At 41.1% G+C, this 22,915-nt stretch overlaps 3 protein-coding genes across 6 annotated transcripts in view; 2 read left to right on the top strand and 1 right to left on the bottom strand.

Moving 5' to 3' along the window:
• Window positions 1-1,002: 1,002 nt before the first annotated feature.
• On the bottom strand, window positions 1,003-7,568 carry npl (N-acetylneuraminate pyruvate lyase (dihydrodipicolinate synthase)). Of its 2 annotated transcripts, XM_030728224.1 has the most exons (12): window positions 7,434-7,568; window positions 7,111-7,196; window positions 6,793-6,866; window positions 5,175-5,262; window positions 4,794-4,851; window positions 3,633-3,708; window positions 3,409-3,501; window positions 3,167-3,312; window positions 3,032-3,078; window positions 2,854-2,938; window positions 2,724-2,763; window positions 1,003-2,608 (listed from the first exon to the last, which is right to left on the bottom strand). In XM_030728224.1, exons 2-12 carry the CDS (start codon window positions 7,188-7,190, stop codon window positions 2,463-2,465), a joined length of 933 nt encoding a protein of 310 aa, XP_030584084.1. In that variant the 5' UTR covers window positions 7,191-7,196; window positions 7,434-7,568; the 3' UTR covers window positions 1,003-2,462. The 2 variants fall into 2 exon arrangements, with proteins under 2 accessions (XP_030584084.1, XP_030584085.1); XM_030728225.1 differs by lacking the exons at window positions 6,793-6,866; window positions 7,434-7,568.
• An 864-nt stretch (window positions 7,569-8,432) lies between these two features.
• Window positions 8,433-20,610, top strand: edem3 (ER degradation enhancer, mannosidase alpha-like 3). 3 transcript variants are annotated; one of them, XM_030727587.1, is made up of 21 exons: window positions 8,433-9,614; window positions 9,699-9,744; window positions 9,969-10,069; window positions 10,673-10,712; window positions 10,918-11,030; window positions 11,154-11,307; window positions 11,788-11,922; window positions 13,211-13,316; window positions 13,570-13,667; window positions 14,203-14,328; window positions 14,420-14,503; window positions 14,756-14,839; window positions 15,210-15,334; window positions 15,671-15,842; window positions 15,946-16,091; window positions 16,178-16,322; window positions 16,647-16,838; window positions 17,069-17,234; window positions 17,509-17,694; window positions 18,086-18,100; window positions 19,225-20,610. In XM_030727587.1, exons 1-21 carry the CDS (start codon window positions 9,526-9,528, stop codon window positions 19,581-19,583), a joined length of 2,682 nt encoding a protein of 893 aa, XP_030583447.1. In that variant the 5' UTR covers window positions 8,433-9,525; the 3' UTR covers window positions 19,584-20,610. The 3 variants fall into 3 exon arrangements, with proteins under 3 accessions (XP_030583447.1, XP_030583444.1, XP_030583448.1); XM_030727584.1 differs by having other exon boundaries at window positions 18,086-18,133; XM_030727588.1 differs by lacking the exon at window positions 18,086-18,100.
• A 704-nt stretch (window positions 20,611-21,314) lies between these two features.
• Window positions 21,315-22,915, top strand: part of LOC115779437 (uncharacterized protein C1orf21 homolog) — a 31,076-nt gene continuing 29,475 nt past the window's right edge. The window contains exon 1 of the mRNA XM_030728105.1: window positions 21,315-21,511. The gene's annotated coding sequence lies outside the window, so the exon portion shown is untranslated. The remainder of the gene's footprint in view (window positions 21,512-22,915) is intronic.

Below are 22,915 nucleotides of genomic sequence, written 5' to 3'. Positions count from 1 at the left end.
TTTGGCATACAGAGTTCATGGTTGACTCAGTAACTGCAAGATGTCCAAGTCCTGTGGCTGCAGAACAAGTCCAAATCATCAGCCCTCCAACACTGTGTTTGACATTTGGTATGCTGTGTTTGCCAAATGCAGCTTTGTGCATTATGGCCAAACATATTCACGTTGTTCTCATCTGTCCAAACAAACAGTGTTCCAGAAATCTTGTGGTTTGTTCAGATGCAATTTTTGCAAACCTAAGCCGTGCTGCTACAGTATGTTCTTCTAAGAGGCTCTCTCCTAGTATCCCCTCCAAACAAGCCACACTTGTTCAGTCTTTTTCTAACTGTACTGTCATGAACTTTAACTTGTAACATGCTAACTGAGGCCTATTGAGTCCGAGCTGTTGCTCTTGATTTTTTTGCAGCTTCTCTCAATTTCGGATGAGTTTGCTGGGTCATCCACTCCTGGCACTATATTAAACACCTAAATGCTCCAGACCTGCAAACTGCCAACATTTCTTTTATAGAGATTGGTCAAACTTGGTAATGATCAATTAATCAAATGCACGTGCTTTGCAGCACCTGGCTGATGCTTACCCTCTTAATTCCTATGGAAGCAGTAAGGGAGTACTTATTTTTTCACAGTTTGTCCACACAAACACTGAAAGACACACGCAGCGCCATGTTTGTGCGGGGAACCGGAGCTGATCACCTTGTGAATTTGAAACATTTCGGGAACAAGAGAGAAACACAATCAGTGTTAATCAGCAGTGATCTGCCCTTTTATTAGTTACAAATGTTTGAATGTTATTGTTACAATCACACAAAGAAAAAATCATGATACAGTGCATTTCTCTTTTCATGACATAATGCAAACAACAAAAATAAACAAACAATTAACTGATTCTTATTTCTCAAGTGCTTAATGCTCCCTTTTATAATTAGTGTCTTTGGAGTGTCTGACACAACAGGTCATATTAAAGCCGCTTAAGCACCCCCCCCCCCCCCCCCCCCTCCCCCCCGCAACTCTGAACTGTGGAAAAAAAGTGGATGGATGCACATTAAAAAGTTTAAATATTTGAAGTCAGCAGAGAATGCCCATAAAATTATTCCTGTGCAGCAAATCAGTAAAATGTGTGTATACATCTCAGGAGAGATTAATGACAAATTCATCATGTAGTTGTAAAAACAGATCAGCTACAAAATGAAAACCAGTCATAAGAGAATGGAATAACAGATTTTTATTTTTATGTGTGTGTGTGTGTTACAATGCGATGTTCTGCTGGTAAACCTCAGGTCCTAGTATGCATTTGAATGTTTGACATGTACCAACCACTTAAACACTGCTGCAAACCAAGCACATGCCTCCTGATTGCAGCAGCCTCCCTTAACAGGACAAAGTGCCCCATCACAACACAACGGAAAACGGCTCTAAGAACATGAAAACAAACAAACAAACAAACCAAAACCAAAAAGCTTTGAAGATGCCAATCTGATCAAGCATCTGCTGGATGTGACGGAGCAAGTCCAGTCCAAGGAGACCCCTCTCTGCAACCCACTGCTTACTAAGATCTAACACCGCAGGCCAGAGCTCTCTTATCTATGGCTTGATGTGTCTTTGTGGCACAAGTAAGACCCTTATAATATTAAACAAGTGGTTATAATGTTGCAGCTAAACAGTCTATGACTGAAGCATTTAAAATTTTTTATTTTATACAATACAGTGCAAAAGTTTTGAGCCCCCGTTTCTTCATATTTTGCTAGGAGAATGGGAAAGAGGTCCAGCAGTTTATTGAAACATGTACAAAGATGATTCCACACTGCTTCAGTAATGTTGAGATCTGGGCTCCGTGAAGGTCAATTCATGACTGATAGTGCACCACTGTGTGGAATACTATCAGTTTTTTTTTATTTTTATCCAAGTATGCTTGGTATCAGCACTGTGTTTGGGATCATTGTCATGCTGAAGCCAATGCCATTCAGACACTTTCCACATGCCTCAAAGGAAGGGAAACAGGAAGAAAAGTACTGTCAAAACTGGACAGTACTTTTCTGTGTTCATAATTCCATCAGTTTTGACAAGATCCCCAACACCACTGAGTGAAATGTCGCCCCAAACCATGACAGAGCCTCCACCATGTTTTACAGATGGTTGTAGACACTCACTGCTGTACCTTTCTCCTGACCTCCCCTGTATATACTGATGACTGTTAAAAGATTTCAAGAAAGTCTGATTTTTTTTTTTTGGAAGCAAATATAAAGAAATGAGGGGTGGCTCAAGACTTTTGCACAGTGCTGTATCTTGCAAAACTCAGTAATTAATATCAGGATTAATTAGGACACTTCAGATAGCAAGGCCAATACCTTACAATATAGAGAAACCCTTTCTGGATGGTTTGGGTGATTAATAACTGGAATAAGGTGAGCAATGAAGGGAACAGTGAATGAGGGATTTTCAAGGTTTGACAATCAAGCACCAACATATCATTCTTCAGGAAAGATGCTGTTGTATTTCTGTTTGATGGCCAGAGCATGAGCAGTAGCACATGTCATCAGCGGGAGCCGAGGGGGCCCCAGATCCAAGCCCGACAGCTCATTCATCAGCTGTTTGTTAACTCCTACATCAAAACCTGTCAGTGACAACAAAGCATTAATATGAGTAGAAAAACAGACTGTTAAAGCATTAGAGAATATCTACATCAGATCTGATTTGGTGGAACCGATCTTGACAAAGCCATCACTCACCGAGTTTCATGGCAAAGCTCAGAAGCTCTTGCATCTTGAACTGCTCGTGGAAATCAGATTAAGATGTCAACACATTGGAACAAATTATCAGAGAACAACTGCAACAACAGCACAGAGAGGCTGGCAGTACCTGTATAGTCCTGGCTTGGACAAGATCGCCTTTTTCAAACGCTGATATGAGCTTGTTGAAATGACATCCCATATAATTATATGTACTGTGTGCAGAGAGAAAAAAGACATGCACAACTATTTAACACAGAGAATTAATAAATACAGAGCATTATGCAAATGAAAGATCATACACAGACCTGCCAACTGCTCCATGGGCTCCCATTGCCAGGGCTCCTAGTAGTTGCTATTGTAAAATGAATTAAATATTTTAGGATAGCGCTATAGTCAAGGTTAGAGTCACAAAAGGCTACAAAAAAGGGAAAAAGGCTGACCTCATCCATGCCGTAGAGGACTGACCAGTGAGGCGGACTGTAACTGATACACTGGCCCAAGTCCATTAGGTCATTCCCACTGAACTTCACACCTCTAAAGGAGGGAATCATCTTCTCAATGCTTTCTATTAGTTCTCTTGCTTTCACTGAAGAAAGGAAAGCAAATTTGCATCATTTTCATAAAGACACTTTACATTTAACTGTAGTTAGAAATGTCAAAATCCACTATCAGATCAGCTCACCGTTAACACCAGTGACTGATGGGATATGATAATAATAGAAGGGCAGAGTTGGAGCAGCTGAAGCCACTTCCCGGAGGAACGTCTTCAAAGCATCTGAAGCAGGGTGACAAGAAAATTTCTGTTTAGGCTCACAGGTTGTCGTGTATGAAATGGGTGAATAAAATGTAAAAGTGGATGTTAAGCTGTAATATGCATGTCCTTCTCCCACTAAAACCATCACATACCTGCAGTGCTGGGCTTGAAGAAGGAGGGGGCAATGACCGCTATACCATCTGCCTCGATCTGTGCTGCATGGCGAGCCTGGAAGGAAGGACAATGAAGACTAAGAAAATTTGTGGCCTGTCAGTTTCGATTTAAAATTGGCCACGTTTACACAGATTTTATTAATTTATTTATTGACAGCATGTTTTATGTGCAGTATACGATCTCTTTTGGGTAAATACGTTTTATACATGTGCAAGTTGTTACCGTACCTTAGTAACATCATGAATGAAGCCCTACTGTAAAGTTACAGCAGCACAAACTGTGCATCACATTGTGACTGGAATGTACACACAAAATGTATAAATGTTGTACTTGATTCTAGTCTGCTGCTAAGTGTCTCTTCCACTACTGGAATTGCAGCTACTATCACACACAACACACACCAGGAGGACCTGCTCAATCAATAAGAATTCATTTAAACTGAAGTGATTATTTAGTGATGTTATTTATGTCATTAAATAACATGTTGTTCTTTTTGTTTATTATGAGCAGAAACTGATGTGTGCAGATGACAGTATTCTGTCATACAGGACAGATTATTCACTGGCTGGAACCAGTAATATTCTGCAACACAGTGACTCCACCAAATTTCAATAATGCAATTAAAAATAACATTTAATTGAAAATGCATGAATGTATGGATGGATATACTAATATAAAGTAATAGTATATAGTAATAGTATTAATAGTAATAGTAATAGCACTATTATTATACAATTATTAGTAGTAATATTATCATTATAGAAAAACAAAATTAAACCTCTTTTGGAAACAAAGGTGTTTTCTCGGTGGAAGCCAGAGTTACTGGATTCATTTTAATTGCAGTGCATCTAAATGCACATGTAGTGACTAAACATACTGTACTGAGAAGTAGCTGCTTAAAAATCAGCCTACTTTTGCTTTGACTTTCATGAGCCCAAACTTATCTAATGCCCATGCCTTGTATACATCAAGTTAAAAGTAAATCAGTCTTGGTTAAGGTGAAAATATGCCTGTCCAGGCTAGTCTGGTGGAAAATCCATTTTAATCCTGTGCGCTAAACTCAAAACGTATAATGCATCTTGTAAAAACACATTTTCACACAATAGCTCAATAGAAAATAGAATTATTGCACAACTCACCAGTTCTTGGGCATCTTTAAGACTCAGGCAGCCAACATGAACAATCACCTGATCCATCCTTTAGAGAGAGAAAATTTGCCAAACATGTCTTTTAAGGCATAATACTCAACATTTAAAAAAATCTCCTTATCCACCAAGTGGGACTCGGTGGTTAAAGTAGATAATGCAACATTTTAAACTGATTTAATAATTATTAATTCTTGTTTTTGTCCTATCCCACAAATCTACTCTGATGAGATCAGAGAATAGCTGCATTGTGCATCTCCTGGTTTTTTTTCCTTTTAATGTAATTTTTGTTTTGTTGTATATGTGGAGTAAAAATAAAAAAACAACAACAACAAAAAAAAAACACCCATCTCCAGACCACACGTGATGACTTACTTGCCCTTTGCTCTTTGACACCACTCCTCAGCCAGGATCTTCCTCTCTTCCACACTGAGAGACATGCTCTCTCCCGTGGTGCCGTTCACTGTAAGCAAGTAACCTTTGTCTGATTTCCACATCACTGAAGTATCTTAAATACACTTAAAGATAACAATCTAAAGATTCTAAGTCTTGGAAAAAAAACAACAACAAAAAAAAACAAGAAAAAAGCATGTGATTAAATAGACATAAAAGGATGGCACGACATATATAGACAATCACAGCCCACCTCCAACCACCTCAGCAAAGGAGCAAAAACAAAAAACAGGGAAAGAAATGAGGAAACCTGTGGTGGGGCCTAGTCATCATGGAATTTACCCCAAACACTGCTGAGTGTGCAACTTCTGCCAGCACAAAACTTTTTTAAGGTTAATAAGCAGTGGTGCAGACAATGATAGGGAGATTAAATGGAAAAAAAAGAGGTGAAAGACCATAAAAACACAATGAGGCACAAAGATCAGCACAAACATCCTTTGCTGAGTAAGTGCTTACAGAAAGTAGAGCGGAAGTGAGGCGTTAAGACGAAGAAAAGCTTAAGCTGAACTCCATTGACTCACAGGGTTTCAGTAAAGTGGAAACTGAAGCAGTCATGTCTAGCTCACAGGGAAGACAGATTAAACTTGAGCTATGCAGAGAAAAGGGTGGGATCTTTACACTCTCTAAATATGTACACTGAATACTGTGTAACTGTTCTGGCTTCAGCAGAAATTTCAAATATCAGTGTCTTTACCGAAGAAGAACACATTAACTATGAGTACAAATTAGAAGTGTAAAGATCAATGTACCTGAAAACTTTTTTTTTTCCTTTTCCAGGAAAATTATTACATTGCTTTTCATCAACAGCTAAACAGTAGCACTGAAAAAGGCACCCTGTCAGGCTTTTTTCACTGGTGGAGCAATGGCACAGTATTTGTGCCATAGGCCCTGTCTTTCTGCTTCATGGATCTGACACAGCATGTTCACTTCTGTTTTATTTGAGCTGGAAACTGCATTATATTGCTGCCATCTAGACTGCACGAGGAGATGTTCAAATGCCAAGATTGCTTTCTTTTTTGCCTCCAGCCAAACTTCACTACCCATCTTTATTTTGTCATTGTGCCAGAGTGAATGCACCCTATGCAGTGTTGGATCCTTGTAGGGCTATGATACATGGGATAAAGGTAATGCATTCAGCACATTCAACTAAAACTGATGACAAAAAAATCCCGTGTCAGTCATTTTAATTAAAGTTTCCAAAAATCTAGTTATTAAATAATTACACTCACAGGGAATCATCAATTAATTATTTATTTTAGGATTATTATAAGAAATCAATAATGTATAGTTAAGTTGGATTACTGGAGAAGTAACTAACTGGCTAAGGCAAGTATTCTGATAAATATATAACTGTAACTATGTTTAAAAGTAACCTTTAAAATACTTTTACACCAGTGAAGAGGACTGACATGGTTAACAAAGGAGCAACACATCTATTACAGTATAATGACAATATGTCTATAAATCAACAGGGTAAATCGTGCAGGTGGGAACACAGAAAATTACAAATATAAAAGAAAGAATCCTCTTGTAAACTTACCAAACACGCTATTTACACCTTGCTTCTCTTTCAAGTAGTCAATATAAGGTCCAATCACTGATAGGTTGATTTCACTGTTTTGGGAGAATGTGAAAAATATAGGCCTACACATGTGGCAAAAAAAGAACACCTGACATGCTGTACTACTGCAAATATACAGGTGTGTACGTTGCCTGTCCTCCACCCACGCACCCACCCACGGTTTTTATATATCTCACACACTTCTTACAGGGGAATTAAATGTGTACAGTCACAAACAACTCACGCACTGGGTTCACGGACCGACAGGAGGAAGTGAGTTTTTCGAGATCTCCTTACCCTAGCGCGGTGATCGGAGTAAATGTGGCTGCAACAAGTCCTGTCAGGTTTTTGTCTGCGGCAGGAGCCATGGCGGACATAATGTTCTGACACAGAGGGAAATACAAAGGAAATGACACAGAACAAAAAACATGTTTTGCCTAATTATAACCTTTAACATCAGGGCACTGTTTAAGCTCACAGCAGATACCTTGAAAACTCGATATTACATCGCTCGCTGTCGGTATGGTACGCAAACAAGAGATGGGCTGTATGCTATTTTACTAATGAAAAGGAAATTTTATTAGCATCGAAAAGAAATCCAAAGTAAATCTCCAGCTTACCTGTGAGGTCTCTCCTTCTGTGAGCCGTTAGCATAGATTTTCTTTTAAAGGAAGTGGGGTACGGGTTATAACTACTTTTCTGGGACGCTGTGACCAAGCGATCGCCAGGGTTTTGCTGAAATGCTCGTCTGAGCAGTGACACCGCAAAGCTCTATGGGAAATGTAGTTATTTAAGGGAAAACTCCTCGAGATGAATATGAACTTTATCGACTGTTATATTAAAAACAGCCTGCTCGCATTCGAACACATATATAACATTTTCGTGGCGTTTAAGACGTATTTATGGGACTGAATGTGGTTGTTTGTTTTTTTCTTCCATTCACAAAACTTTATATGCCTTCAGGATATTTTAAAATTATGGGGCTACGAGCTCGTGCAGGCAAAGTAGTTAAAAATAAGAATAATCTTTGCACATGGGCGTACAATCATACAATAGCCACAAAACTGAAATATTTATTTTTGTATGCGGAGAGCAAAGAAGACATGTCAAACAAGCAAAAGTTACCAATGGTCAACCAACAAAGCAAAGCAAAAATAAAACAGAACCGAGAATTCACATAAAAAATGAGCATGGTTTGGGTACATTTTTTTTTTACTTGGTATTAATAATCATTATAGATATAAAAAGCGCATTGTGTTGCAGAATAAGCTTCGTTATTGCAAGTGTAATCTCTGGGATTATAATTTTTCCGAGGTTTTATGGGCAACTCAATGGAGCTAAGCATGTGTTGCTGTTCCTAAGTTTTGACTTTCAGGCAACTCTTCCGCCTTGACATGTAGTCATTATTTTCAGTCTAAAACGTGTAACTCCCACACAGACATCATTCATCAGCTAAGTATGCTTATATGTTCTCTGATAGGATGGTTACTGACATAGTTAGAGTAACACTGTCAAATCCCAGTGGGGCTGTCTTAAGCGATTTCTCAGCCTGACGGAAAATACAGCGTAACAAAAAAACCCCCCCAAAATATACACCTCCTACTCTTCCAGGAAGCGGATGTTGTTGACGTTTTTCATCGCAACAGCATCCGGTTTTTGACGGCGGCTACCCTGGCGAAACACAACCTTACGGCGAAATTATTAACATAACCGCAGAAAAGATAGAGGAGATAACCCGGTTACGTCCATTTTTCAACGATGGACAGGTGTTTTTTCGACGGGTCTCGTATTCTCGGGCCGCCTGTTGTCACCTGCCCGGCTAGTTAGCACCACTTGGCTAATAACAAGTGCTCGGCTGCTCTTCTGAGTAGCCGACGAAAGAGAGCTGTCAGGAGGAGGAAATAATTAACTCACAACTAATAAGCTTTGCGGTTGACACGCCGGGTGATACTAAGAGCTGGTATCAAAAGGAACTGCTGACTTGACTCTTGGTTTAATTTGGTGTAGCTTGTTTGTTTGGAGTAAGTGAGCGGTTTGAGGAGAGGACTTATAAACAGGGATAAGTTAAGGACCGTTAACTCGGCGCTGTCTGATTTGCCTAACAGTAAGTTATAAAGATTATAACTGAAGAGAAACTTTCCCAGGTCACCGGTGCGTGAGGAAAACATCTGGGAAAAGGGCGGTCTAGTTTCCAGTTGGGTTGGTTTGACTCAGCGGGGTTTTGTCTTATGGGGTTTTAAATGTAACGTCAGGGTTCTGCATGCAGACGTGTCACACATCCTGTGTAGAATCGGCTCAGGTGACACCTTGGGAAAGTAAACAGGTGTGTCACCTACAGGGACCTGCTCCCAGGACGTGGCGCACATTTCCACTACAACCAATAGCTGGCACATCTCTGTCAGCTAGACTTGGATATCTGGTTACTTGAAATGACAAATCATTCCTATTAAGCTATTTACCTGCAGTTTTAGCTGTGGATGCACATTTTACGTTCAGATCGCTAAGGGTAGGTGATCACTGTGATAATGTTTGATTGAGTAAGTAGATAAATTGACTCTTGATGGCTTTTGATTTTTGAGCATTGCTCAGTAAATAGTACCTCAACGCTAAAAATGAATTAATGGGATGGCATAAGTTTGTTTTATCAGTGTAAGGTGTTTAGGGTAGTTTTAAAGACTAGATACTGTACTGTAATTTTCTCCGTACGCCACAATGCCGCCAGTACTGTTCTCATTTATGCTCTTGGGAGCATTATGCAGCCTTGGACAGGCCATGTCACGGGAGGAGAAGCAGAGGTTGAGGTGAGTTGAAGAAAAACATGCCTTTTCTCTCCTTAACAGATATTATACATACTGACGTGTGTCTGTTTTCTGGTTTCACTAAAGGAACCAAGTGGTTGAGATGTTTGACCATGCATATCAGAATTATATGGTGAGTAAATAGAAAAGGGAAGACAAGTTGACTTTTGTGGTCCCTGCTCACATTATGAGTATGTAATATACTTATTGGTTAATTATGAACCTACAAATATATATATTTTTTGTTCTATAGATCATAGATTTTTTTTTAACTTCTCAACTCAGCAAAGATATAGTGACCTTGGTCTGATCGACAGGATCAGCACTTTGTCTAAAGTGTGTTTGTGTGTTTCCCAGGACCATGCATACCCAGCCGATGAGCTGATGCCTCTAACGTGCAGAGGAAGAGTACGTGGGCTTGAACCCAGTCGTGGAGACATAGACGATGCACTTGGCAAGTAAGTAGCAAACTACCTTTGTTTCTTCAGATCTAGATTATTAATGTAGAACTCATAATGTAGGTTATAGACCTGTACATAACGGCATTAAGACACAACCACACCAGATCTAGGTGTTTTGCTCATACATGTCAGAGGACAGATCACTAAAGATAGGTGATGATTGTGATACTGTTTTGATTGATTTCTGAATTATTTTAACAGTTTCTTTGAGGAACAAGGCTCCTTTGTCTGTTCCATTTCAAACAGTTGCAATTTTAATATACTTAACATACTGGCGTGTAGACCATCTCAGTCTAGACCCTCTGATTGACCTACTGGTAGAGAAGAATTAGATAAGAAGGGCTGGTGCTATCTGCTAAATAGTGACCGAATTTTCAAAATAAGAGTTAAGGGATTGCCCAAGAATAAGTTCTAGAAAAATAAAAATAAGCTGCAAAGCACAATGGAGTGTAAGCTACACTACTGTATGCAAGGAAAAAAAGAAAGCTACTGAAATAAAAATGAAAGAGTTGTGGTCACTTTGGAGGTCATCAGAAAGTTGTGCCTGTAGGTAAATATTAGTGTTACTTTTGGTACATTGTTACTGTTTCGCCCTGCTAGGTTTTCTCTGACCCTCATAGACACTCTGGACACTTTGGTGGTGAGTTTACTTTGTTTTTGACATTTGTTTGTCTTACAAGAATGAAAAATAATAAATAAGATATACATGCTGTGTAGGAGAAATTATTCCATATTTTGTCATGCATAGCAAATTTCAGAACAGTATCCGGTGCATTTTATTTCATATTTAAACTACGTATAATTGAGCCTGATTATTACAGTCATCCACCGTTTCTTGCTTGCAGCTTTTAAATAAGACAACAGAATTTGAAGATGCAGTGAGGCGAGTCCTGTCAGATGTGAGGCTGGACAACGACATTGTCGTGTCGGTCTTTGAAACCAACATTCGAGTCCTTGGGTGAGATTGGTACTTCTTTACTGTCACACATTTTAAAGTATAATGCAAACAGAACAGCTGAATTCAAAATGGGCAAAAGACAGAAGAAATCAGTGGCTGGTGTGTGTGTGTGTGTGCAATCAGAGGTCTGCTGGGAGGACACGCCATGGCTGTGATGTTGAAGGAAGGAGGTCAGCACATGCAGTGGTACCAGGATGAGCTCCTGCATATGGCCAAAGACCTGGGGCTCCGACTGCTGCCGGCGTTCAACACGAGCAGTGGCCTGCCTTATCCCAGGGTGAGACAGAGACACACTTTTATTCAGCCTCCAAATGTAGTTTTTTAAAAATAAGTATTATTGTTGTTCTCTGGCATGGAGGATGACAACTGCTCGCTTGTTGTAGAAACTGTTCAATAAGAAGTATATGCGACACATTTATGGAGTCTGTCCACGTCTGTCTGATGAAAGAAGTAAAAAAAAAAAACCTTGGATCTCAGACAGAATCTCTAGTATACATTTTATCTTATATGTTTTACAAAGGAAATGTTGGAGTTTATGCATATACAACAAACTGATACCTACATTTGCTTGGGGCATTCTGTCACTTCACGGTTACATAGTTCCATTTTCCGCTTCACTGCTCTGCTCGCAGCTGTCACCGCTTTCAGATGCAGGCGTTCTCTTGGCTGACTCGTTCTCATGCAAATCCTCTCGCAAGATCAAATGCGTCTCTCAAAGCAGAGTTTTAGTGTTTTTCTTTTTCTTTCCGATTGACAGGTGAACTTGAAATATGGTGTCAGGGGGCCTGAGACGAGGACTGGCACAGAAACAGACACCTGCACAGCGTGCGCAGGAACTATCATCCTGGAATTTGCTGCCTTAAGTCGTTTCACTGGGGATCCTGTGTTTGAGGTAACTTATGGCTGTCATATAATCAAATCATCCAGTGCATGTGTTAGCTTTCAGTAAAGCATTATGGATGAATGAGCTACATATTTCAGCAGTAGTTTTTTCCCATTTATCTATCCATCCATCCATTTTTCTTCCACTTATCTAATTCAGGGTCAAAGTTGGGCTGGAGCTTATCCCAGCTGTTAATCTGTTCAACATGTTCAGTTTAATCATGAGAAGAACTGCTCTCGTCCACAATTTCTGTTTTACTTGTATCGTGTGGCGGTTTCTTCATCTTGCAATACTTAGCTCACAGCTGCCCAAGAGCTGTTGTTGTGTACTGAACAGTCACATCCTACATGCAGTTTAGGTTTCATTGGGGATCACTTTGCAGATCCTTGGTTTTATGAAACCATCCTGTTACGTAATGATATGTAAATATGATATCTGCCATGTAGGGCCTCGTGTTTATATGTGAGATGGCATTCTGTTTTCCCTTGTGTAGCATTTAATTTTAGCATTTAATAGACTGTAATTGTCTCTCTATTTTACCTCCTAGCAGGGGCGGTGCACATTTAGAGTAATTAAATGAACTCGGCATAGTCACCTGTTTTTACAAGCAACAATATCTTGCCAGTTCCAGTTTTAGTGTTAAACAGATGAATGCAGACTTGAAAACTGATGCTTGTCATCATTTCGTTTCATTTCTGTGCTGATGTTAATCAGGAAACACTGTGTTAAATGATGACACCTTTCCTTTTTTGTTATATCTGGCTTTTCTTTTTGTTAGTTTGGGCTGCAGTTTTTTTTTTAATCTTACATAAAACGTTTGTATTTAAAAGTTGCAGATTTTCAGACTGGGCAAACTAGTAAAAACACAGGCGTTACTAATAATTGACTCTGTTAACTATTCCAGTAAGCATACTGCCATATTGTCATTCAGCTAAATAAGATTCTGCCATCCTTTATTTGTCATTTGTGCCTGTAAATTTCCTACTAAAGACACTAAATCTTCCAGCTCTGATCTTCTGGTTTAACATATGTGGTTTAAAAAAAAATCAGTATTTTATTTCATTCAAGTAGATAAAATGAAAGATTAGGAAATCATAAAGAAAAAAGTTGCATATTTTTCTTTGGCTTTCTCTCTTCTTCAGACTGTTTTATTTGCTGGCAGCAGTAAACTGCTGAATAAGCACAGTGTCAGTTTCTGTAATCCTTCACACAGTGGAGAGCTGCTGCAGATTGATTTTTTTTTTTTTACTGTGTTAATCAATAATGCACCCTTCCTCTCAAACACACTCACACATAGGCCCATGCCCGGAGAGCCCTGGACTTTCTGTGGGAGAAGAGGCAGAGGAACAGCAATCTAGTGGGAACCACCATCAACATCCACTCTGGAGAGTGGGTCAGAAGAGGTGAGAGAGCAGTTACAGGGAGGGGCTTGGACTTGTGAATGAAAAGTCAGGATGGCAGAGGAAGTGAAAGATGAATGGGAGAGATGAAGGGATAAGACTGGGAAAGTGGTTGTTATTGAAGGATGAAAATAGAAAAAGTGATTTCAAATACGTTAAGATTTTGTCCCCCGGGGCGAGGGTGAGTTCAAACAGAATACTTGTTTATCCTCTGATTTCTCTCGTCTTATAAAGTGATGATTTTGTGTGCTTCTAGACAGTGGAGTTGGAGCTGGAATTGATTCGTATTATGAATACCTGCTAAAGGCCTACATCCTCTTGGGAGATGACCTGTTTCTGGAGCGGTTCAATATTGTAAACACACACACACACACACACACACACACACACACACCACACACACACACACACACACACACACACACACACACACACACACACACACACACACTTTGCCAGAGTAATCTGATGCTTCACTGTCTGAATAATAGCATTTGTTACAATGGCATCTCCCACATGAAGCAGTGTTACTGTTTTAAGATTGTGCACTTCAGCTAAGTCCTTTAACACCAAGGTCACTGTTCATATTATACGTTACTCAGCAAAATAATTTGGTGCCCAAGTAAGAATAGTTTAAGCTATTTTATATGCCATTGGATTGGAAAAATGCACACACTTGTCACATCTGTGTATCAGTCAGGATTTACTAGCATTTTATTCAAATCTGATGATTTTTGGTGGATTGGCCTGCCAGGTCACATCAAACCATATTACAGTTTATCAGATAATAATTAATAAAAATAAGTACAAAATTTAGTCTGTTTTGTTTATTTTAATAGTACCTTTCGGCAGTTATATCTTCAGTTTATCTGCTGTCTCTCCCATTTAGCACTACGCATCTATTATGAAGTACATTAGCCAGCCTCCTCTGCTGTTGGATGTCCACATCCATAAACCTCTGCTTCCTGCTCGCACCTGGATGGACTCTCTGCTGGCCTTCTTCCCTGGATTACAGGTTAGATTAGACTGTGCCAATTGAAGCATTTCCTCTCTTTATATGGTAGTTTGCCATTTCAGTAACACTGCTCATATTTTGCATGTCCCAGGTGCTGAAGGGAGATATCCGCCCTGCCATTGAGACTCATGAGATGTTGTACCAAGTTACCAAAAAACACAACTTCCTCCCAGAGGTAGTGTTACTGTGTCCCACCTTAAAATTCTACACTTTTGGCCTAATCTGCGGCACAAAAAAATGGCTCAGTGTCATTTGACAATTCAGTCAGATAGCCCAATAATGATTTATGCTGGCAACTAAAAGTGTTCGAACCAAACAAAGTTGCATTTAATGTTACACACCTGCATTTTACTTTTGTCTGTCCATTCTAATTGCATCACTTGGTATGAGTGTGCTGACCCCTTTGTCCTTCTCTGCGTGTCCCCAGGCCTTCACTACTGATTTCAGGGTACACTGGGCCCAACATCCCCTGAGGCCTGAATTTGCAGAGAGCACCTATTTCCTTTACAAGGTAATTTATCAAGTAGTCTGACATAATGCAGACGTCCTCTTTTCACTTTCACAGTACGGAGTTAAATGTCTAATAGCAAGCAGTAGTTTATGTTAAACCTGCTTTTTTTTTTTTCCCAAGCTTCTTGCATATCTCTAGGCGTACCCACAGTTTGCCAGAAACGCTGTCACCATTTCTGTAATGATTTTTCATCCTTAAACATACAGAACACTAATACGTGTTTATAAATATCTAGTTTTGTAAAACAGTTTAAAACACTACAAAATGGCAAAGCCCTGAGTATGTTTCTCTTGAAAGTTCTGCTGTTTTCTTCATCACTGATGTGCTTTTCTCGTGTTGTGATCACGCTCCTGCGCTCTTGTTCTCCCAGGCCACAGGCGACCCTTACTACCTGGAGGCAGGTCGCACCGTTATGGACAACCTCAATCGCTTTGCTCGTGTTCCCTGTGGCTTCGCTGCAATGAAGGATGTACGGACTGGGAGCCATGAGGACCGGTGCGAATGATAGACTCCTTATTTGTAGGATCATAGTGAAGTCACTGCCTGAAATTGGGGAGCATGTTTAGAAATATTTACACCACATTAGATTTACATATCATGAGATAATGGCTTGAAAAGGTTGATATGAAATACAGCAAGGACAAAAAAATGTTGTCACAAACAGTGCTGTAAAGCTTTATACAGACTACCAGTTTTTAACATGAAAAAAAAATGTGAAAGAATAGTTCCTCTACACAAGAAAGATAAAATATAGAAGGATTAAGCAATCTGTAAGGAATCTTTTTTTTTTTTTTTTTCCAATTCCCAGAATTTGTCTTCTCTCTGTTTCAGAATGGACTCGTTCTTCCTTGCCGAGATGTTTAAATACCTGTTCCTGCTGTTTGCTGAACCGGATGACTTACCATTTGATGTAGAGGACTACGTCTTCACAACGGAGGCACACCTGCTGCCCCTGTCACTCTCTGTGGCCCCTCACTCCTCGTCCGTTCCCTCAAACCGAACGGTAATAGATATGCTTCCATTATAACAAAACTTTGATAAATTGATGAATGTGTTTACTAAACCTTTCATTTATCCACACATCTCATATATTCCTGACATTTCAGTCAGAGGAGGAGCTTGATGACTCAAACTTTGACTGGACATGTCCTAACACTCGCCTCCTGTTTCCTGACCCTGCCTTCCCTCGGAACCTGAGAGAACCAATCCGTAGTGCTGTTGATAAGAGCTGCCCACGCCCTGTCCCTTACAGGTATGTATAGATAAACAGGTTCAACCAGTTTATAGGTTGCCACTTAAGGTCTATTTTTGGTAATTACTTATCTTTGTTCCTGTCAGGGAACCTGGTTTGGGCCGTCCTCCCCTCAGGGCTCAGGACTTCATGGCCAACAACCCTGAACATCTGGAGCTGCTGAGGAGAATGGGGGTCAGTCTTATCCACCTAAAGGATGGCAGGGTGCAGCTGGTCCAGCATGCTACACAGGTCAACAACACACACAACCAAGATGTCATTAAATACAGTATCCATAACTGGGTTTGACAGTGTGATACTTCTCAGGTGTTTGGCTCAGTGGAGTAAGGTAAAAGAAGCTCGGACTGCACTATGAACTGTTGTGACAAGACAGTCTCTTAGATATTGTTAGAAGTAATGAGAAAAAAAAAATATCATTTAAAATAGGAAAATTTTCATTTAGTACCCGAATTATAAAACATGCAGAACACAACATATAAACAGACGAGATAACACACTGTAACACTTCTTCTTTTCACCCTTTTAAAATGCTCTCTCCCACTCTGTCACCTAAAGGCGGTGAGTGCAGTAGCAGCAGAGGACGGTGTGCGTTTCATGCAGGAGATGATGGAGCTGTCCAGCCAGCAGCAGAAAGAGCAGCTGCCTCCTAGAGCTATTCAAATTGTCTCGCATCCATTCTTTGGCAGGGTTGTGCTGACTGCTGGCCCAGCACAGTTTGGTACAGATCTGTCCAAAAGTTCCACAGGGGTGAGTGGGTTTACCAAACTTTGAGGTTACAAAAGGTCACTAAAGTAAAGCGTTGTCTTGTTGGTTTTTCCAAAGTGAGGCACTCACTTTTTCCTTTACTTCTGAGAGGGCACTTCTTCTTCAGGAATAGTTCCTGGAGTACAGATGCTAGCAGAGCACACATGTGGAACTGGTACTGCACTGTGTGACATGCTGTTAGTATTTTTCTATAACTTTGCCTTGTTTTTCAGGTACGGGGCTTTGTCACTGTGGCCGAGCCCTACAGCGGCTGTAGTGAGATCACTAATGCTGAGTATGTCCAGGGCCACATTGCTCTGCTCCAGAGGGGTCAGTGTATGTTTGCAGAGAAGGCCCGACACATCCAGAAGGCCGGCGCCATTGGAGGCATAGTCATTGGTGAGCGCCAGCAGCAAATGACACAAGATGGAAGATGACTACTCAGTGACTAGATTAGTGCTCGACAACCTAATTATCTCGAAGACAGCCAGTCCAGTAATTTTCTACTCACAACATGATGATTAAATGGCAAAACAAAACTTTTGTGAGCAGATTCCCATAAAATAAATGATAGAATAGAGAGTATATTATAACTTAAGCTCACTTATTTTTTATATTTAGCATAGAGAAAAGCCTCTTCTGAGCAGCTTTTCTAAATAAGTCATCATTGCAGATGATAACGAGGGCAGCAGCAGCGATACAGCTCCACTGTTTCAGATGGCGGGGGACGGCCGCAGCACGGATGACATCACCTTGCCTCTCCTCTTCCTATTCCACAAGGAAGGCAACATCCTGTTGGAGGCGCTGAAGGAGTACAGAGAGGTGGAGGTGCTGCTGAGCGACAAAGCCAGAGACAGAGGTGTGACATTTTCTTTTACTCTCCCTGATGGTTGTAAGTTTTCTCTTTGTTCCACTCCTCTCTCTTCATAAGCTTGATCACATCAATGCGCTTTTATCTCGCCACTGACGGAGCTTCTTCATGTGCTTGTGGCTTCATAAAATAAAGATGGGGTGTAGGGATTAAGGCATTATTTGAAGTCTCAGAGCTTGTGGCTTATTCCAAAACCACCCAGTAGTTGCGGTTATAATGGGAAATTGTGGGGGTTTACACCCTTATCATTCTTTCCCTCTTTTTTTTTTTTTCTCATTTGCCAAATTCCTCTATTCTGTGTAACGGTGCCTTTCTGTCTTCTGTTTCTTGCTTTCTCTTGTTTTTTTTACCAAACCCCCCCTCCTTTTTGGATGAGCAGCAGCCATATTCAAAGGTAAACCTCTTCCTGGAAGCCTGATTGAGGGCAGTAAGTATGCTCCCCCCCCCCCCCCCCCCCCCCCCCCTTCTTGTTTTGTTACCCACATTTTAAAAAATCTTTTCCTTTGCCTAATCTCTGTTTTTCCTCTTTATAGTAATGCTTCATCCCTTGCAGTCTGGCTTGTTACCTCAGATTTCTGTTTCCTATTTTCATAGAAAAGCTTAGTTCAGTCACAGGATTGTGTTATTTCTTTAGGTCGCTTTTTGATCCTTTTGTCACAGATAGTTACATAGCAAGGTAGGGTAGTCTGGCAGGATTTGACCACACTTGCAGATTTTCTGCTGAATTTGCATGTAATATCTGGAAAAACTTGTAATTTGTGGGGTTTTTTTTAATCTGTATTTTCCTTTATATAAACAGCTGTAATAACAAATCTTTATAACTAATCCCGGAAAGTTTAAACAGAGGCTGTTATTATGAGAATTATTCCCAGCTGCACATCCGCACTGTAGGAGCTGTTGGATCTGAGCATCTGCTTTGCACTCTACTTGCTGCTTGCTGATGCAGACCCTTGAACACAGGTCTTTTTAATAATGGCCAGTCTCTGTAACCACAAAGCCACTGTGACACCATAATGACCGGATTGCCTGTGCCCATCTGTACCTGAATTATGCGGGCTTTGGGGTTAGAGGCTGCTGTTGTCATCGCAGCAGTCCCGGGTGTGCAGTAAAAAGCACAGACTCATTCCTTAACTCTGCAGCTGAAGAAGCGGCTGCACTTTTTGAAACCATAACAGACTGAATGCACTTTGTCACTAACCAGATCTGTGTAAAATTCACAGTATATCCATTTGCCAGATTCCTTTTCACAGTTGACTCTCAGTTTAGTTGTACAGCTATGTGAGGAAGGTTTCATCTTGTGGGAAACATGACTCACATTCAGCATCATGCTGTTATAGTTGTCAGCCTCTCGATGAAAACAGTTCTATTTTTGACTGAGAATGGTTACCGGGAGGCATCTATAGATTACAGAGGCTGAGGAGGAGGGGAAAGGGGTGTGTGTATGTGTGTGTGTGTGTGTGTGTGTGTGCGCACACGCATGTAAAACTGTTTCGTCTCACGCCCCTGCTTCCTTTTCAGGTGCAGATGTGCAAGAAGCAGAGGAGGACTGTTTAACTGAAGCAACGACTCCCACCTCACACGAACCCACTGCCCAGTCACAAATGAGCACGGTGGAGCTAGATGAATCTGCTCCGGAGGAAGTCAGTCCTGTGGATGAAGACACTAGTCCTGCAGAGGACATTAGTCCACCAAAAGAAGAAGTTAGTCCTACAGAGGGAGAGCCTTCTTTGGCTCAACCTAAAGAGGGCAGAGACTCTGAGAAGAAGGAGGAGCCTGAGGGTGACACAGACTCAAGCAGCCAGTCAGTTGATGAACTGCTGGCCGATTGGCGAGAAGACTTGGAGGCATTCAAGCAGATGGAGAAGGATGAGCTCTGACAGATGTTAGGTGCATTCTGCCCTGTGACTGGTTTGATCCCGCCATGGGGAGAGACCTTGAGGAAGTGCATCTTCATATGTCACCAGCCTCAATCTCATGAATTCAAAGGAAGCTGGGGGTGATGTCTTCTCTTGCCCTGTGAACAGTATTGTGTGCCAAGGCAACCCACATACTGTGTCTCTGGACCACAAGGGAGTCAGTTTTAGATTCATACAGTTTCTGTTTTATTTGTCTGAGCAGATCCTAACTGATAACATAGACCAAACTCTTTCTGTGTCTCACTTTCCGATCCAAATTACTTCACACTGTTGTTCTTTCTATGCATTTATGGCCACTTTAACTCAATTGAATGCTGTCCAACAGCTACGTTCTCACAAATTGCTCCATTGACCAATCAGTTTTATTTAAATGTGATCATTATTTGTGATGATAGATTTACTTTTTTGGTGGTCTTGGGCCTTACCATATGTACACATTGATCAGAGTTAGGGACTTCAGTGATTTGGAGGATAGGTGATAAATAAGCTGCAGGATCTTTTTATGGCTTTATGGCAGACAAACTCAGCACCAAACCTAATATCCCTGAAGGCTTTGTTAAGTCATGTGTCAGTGTAAATATGTATGTTGAGATATAATGACTGAAATAACACAGGGCTGTTTGCTCAGGTTCTGGTTCACCCCACAACAGCCTCTGGACCACATTGGGTGAAGCAGACACACCCTCAGCAGCGTGATGTGATGAGTAATGCGCCCTTAGGTCGCCACAGGAGGGCGCTATATGATCTCTCTGCTTTGCTGGTGCTGCTGACTGACTAAGAAGCAGAAATAAGCCAATAAGTTGACAGGGTGAGAATAAATAAAAAGGAATAAGAGGCAACTCGGGAAAGCTGACTTGATTATTTGAGTTCATGTCAGCTGAACACCGAATGCTTGATTTAGATCATGCATGAAAAAAAGTCAAATGGAAGGAGGTTTTTTTAAAAGTTGCTTCCCTGTTTTACTGCACTGACTGTTCTGATGAAAAAGTTGCTGTGATAAAATATTCAGCACATGTCACGTCTGGGATTTTTTTTTTTTTTTATAGGGGAAATGGTAAACACACTGGCTTTTAGAACAAAGAGGCATATTTGAGGAGAAGATTGAGAATTGTAAATCATTTCTTTTCCGACAGAGGTTTCTATTCAGTGGGCGGACACCCCCATCAAATCACTCGAGTCAACGTGACAGATGTGTAATTGGGAAATTATCAGTATACGCCATAGTATTACTGTCAAAATGATTCAAACCGTGCTGTAAGAAGTACTCATCATGTTTAGGGGAAATATACGGTTGAATCTTTTTTTTGTTACTTAAGTAAAAGTTCAAATATTTTCAGCAGAATTTGATTGAACCAAACGCTTGCTATTTATGAGTGTAACTTTAAAAGTCACTGGCAATTACAGCTAGAAGGTAAACTGAATAGATGAAGAATAAGGTACCCCAAAAAAAAAAGTACATGGCAGTGGTACTTGAGTACTCAGCAAATTTCCACCGGTAAAATGACATGAAAAGGGGTTTTTATTTTTTAATAATGATAAGCAGTTATGATAAATATAATCAGTTTTATCGTTGCTGAATAGCCTTTAGAGTTTTTTTTTTCACGCAGCTCTTGCAGTGGTAATGTGCTCATGCTGCGTCCAAAATAAGAGAGGAGCTCAGGTCCAGCGGTGATTGGTGAGCTGGTGGGGCACTCCTCAGCAAGATGGCTGCATTGCTGCGCGCAATAGTGGCATCCTGGTGAAATGACGCAAGCCACAGTTTACGTTCGGTCCTCGCGGCTCTGAGCTCGAGCTCTCCAGTCTCCATAGCGCAGATCCCGCCCGACACACAGCCGGAAGACTGACCGGCTGTCCTCCTCCACTGGACCGAGTGGAACCGGTTCATTTGAGTAAGTAGCAGCTTGAATTACTTGCTGATGGTGTCCCAGAGGTGCAGTTTAACCTCCAGTGAAAGCCACGTTCCTGCTCGTGGACTCTCTTTTTACTCCTCTCTTTTGTTGTTGTTTCCTGAGTGTACCCGTAATTACCCGGCGCTCTCCTTCCTGCACACTATCGATGATTTCTTGGTGGAGCTCGCTGTAACGCTAACGCAGTATTGTCTCATATTATTATTATGAATATTATTATTATTGGCGATAAAATACTACAGGAGTCGAAAGTGAGCTGTGTTCGTGTCTCGCTTTTTTGGACTGTGTGAATGCGCTTGCTCGCTTCTTGGACAGCGTTGGCTCGGCGCATTTCAAAATTTCCACACATCCTGGTTGGCTGTGCCACCCTGTCCCACTGCTGTGAGGCCGTTTGTTTTGAAGAAACACTCGACAGAGGGAAGACCTGGTTTGGTCGAAGCTACAGGCCGTTAACCTTTGTGGAAATGAAACTATGTATACACACGGAGACCGTTTGCACTCCCTCTTCCCACAGCTCTGACTCCCCCTGTGGGAAACAAAGCTCCCAGTGTCTCCTTGTAGCACAGCTGGACACAGCTGTTAAGCGGCTCGAACTCCAGGACAACACAGAGCTCTGGCCGGGCCAGGGGCTGCTGCCGCCGCTGCTGCTGCTGTTGCAAAACCTGTGGTTGCAACTTATGTGTTGCCTTCTGTCCTCAGCACATGGAAGCAGTAGCCTTTTGGCATGCAGTTAAGGACCTGCTGATTGTCTTGGTTCCTCATGATTGCTGTTGCATGTACGTTCCTCAGAGGGAAGATAGAAGCTGCTGGATTGTATTAACAAAGTCACAGCAGCCAGAATTAGATTTGATATGCAGACTCATTTGCAGCTCGTTAGCTCAAACTTACCCTGAGTCTATTTCAAATGGATCCTTCCCTACTTCCTCAGACACTATTATGCACGCCACATTGCCAAAGGCACTTCATAAGTTCCCAACTGCCTTCCTGGCTGCTGCTTTTAAATGTACCATATGGTCATTAGCTACTGTAGACTTCAGCATGTGATCAACAACACCAGATCATTACATCCATTTGTTGGCTGTGCAGCTCCCTGTTGTAGAAGGTTGGTGTAGCCAGGGAATTAGAGGGCGTAGCATCCTGTCACCTGCAGCTTACATCAGGGTTAGATAGCTTATGACCAGCAATCCTGTGGGTGGATGTTGTAGTCCACCTCCTGACTTTATTCTCGTTTTATTTCCGTCTTTCTGCCTCCATCTGCCTTTCTCCTCGATGCACCCTCCCTCACTTGTTTATTGCTTAGTGTGGTGTGTGTGTGAATGCTTGTTTCTCACATATGCCTTTTTGGTACTGGTGGCTAGCAGAAGAGGCTGAAATATAAAAGTCTCA

Source organism: Archocentrus centrarchus, chromosome 4 (assembly GCF_007364275.1).
Source record: "Archocentrus centrarchus isolate MPI-CPG fArcCen1 chromosome 4, fArcCen1, whole genome shotgun sequence".
NCBI classification, from domain to species: domain Eukaryota; kingdom Metazoa; phylum Chordata; class Actinopteri; order Cichliformes; family Cichlidae; genus Archocentrus; species Archocentrus centrarchus.
This window is presented reverse-complemented; position numbering and strand designations above follow the sequence as displayed.

Coding starts and splice junctions, on each gene's coding strand:
- npl (XM_030728224.1), bottom strand. CDS start 7,190: ATGTCCGCCATGGCTCCTGCCGCAGACAAAAACCTGACAGGACTTGTT. Junction 3,502..3,632: donor CTTCAAGCCCAGCACTGCAG/GTATGTGATGGT, acceptor ACCCTGCTTCAG/ATGCTTTGAAGACGTTCCTC. Junction 3,079..3,166: donor TCCTCTACGGCATGGATGAG/GTCAGCCTTTTT, acceptor ATTTTACAATAG/CAACTACTAGGAGCCCTGGC.
- edem3 (XM_030727584.1), top strand. CDS start 9,526: ATGCCGCCAGTACTGTTCTCATTTATGCTCTTGGGAGCATTATGCAGC. Junction 9,745..9,968: donor ATGCATATCAGAATTATATG/GTGAGTAAATAG, acceptor TGTGTTTCCCAG/GACCATGCATACCCAGCCGA. Junction 13,317..13,569: donor TGGAGAGTGGGTCAGAAGAG/GTGAGAGAGCAG, acceptor GTGTGCTTCTAG/ACAGTGGAGTTGGAGCTGGA.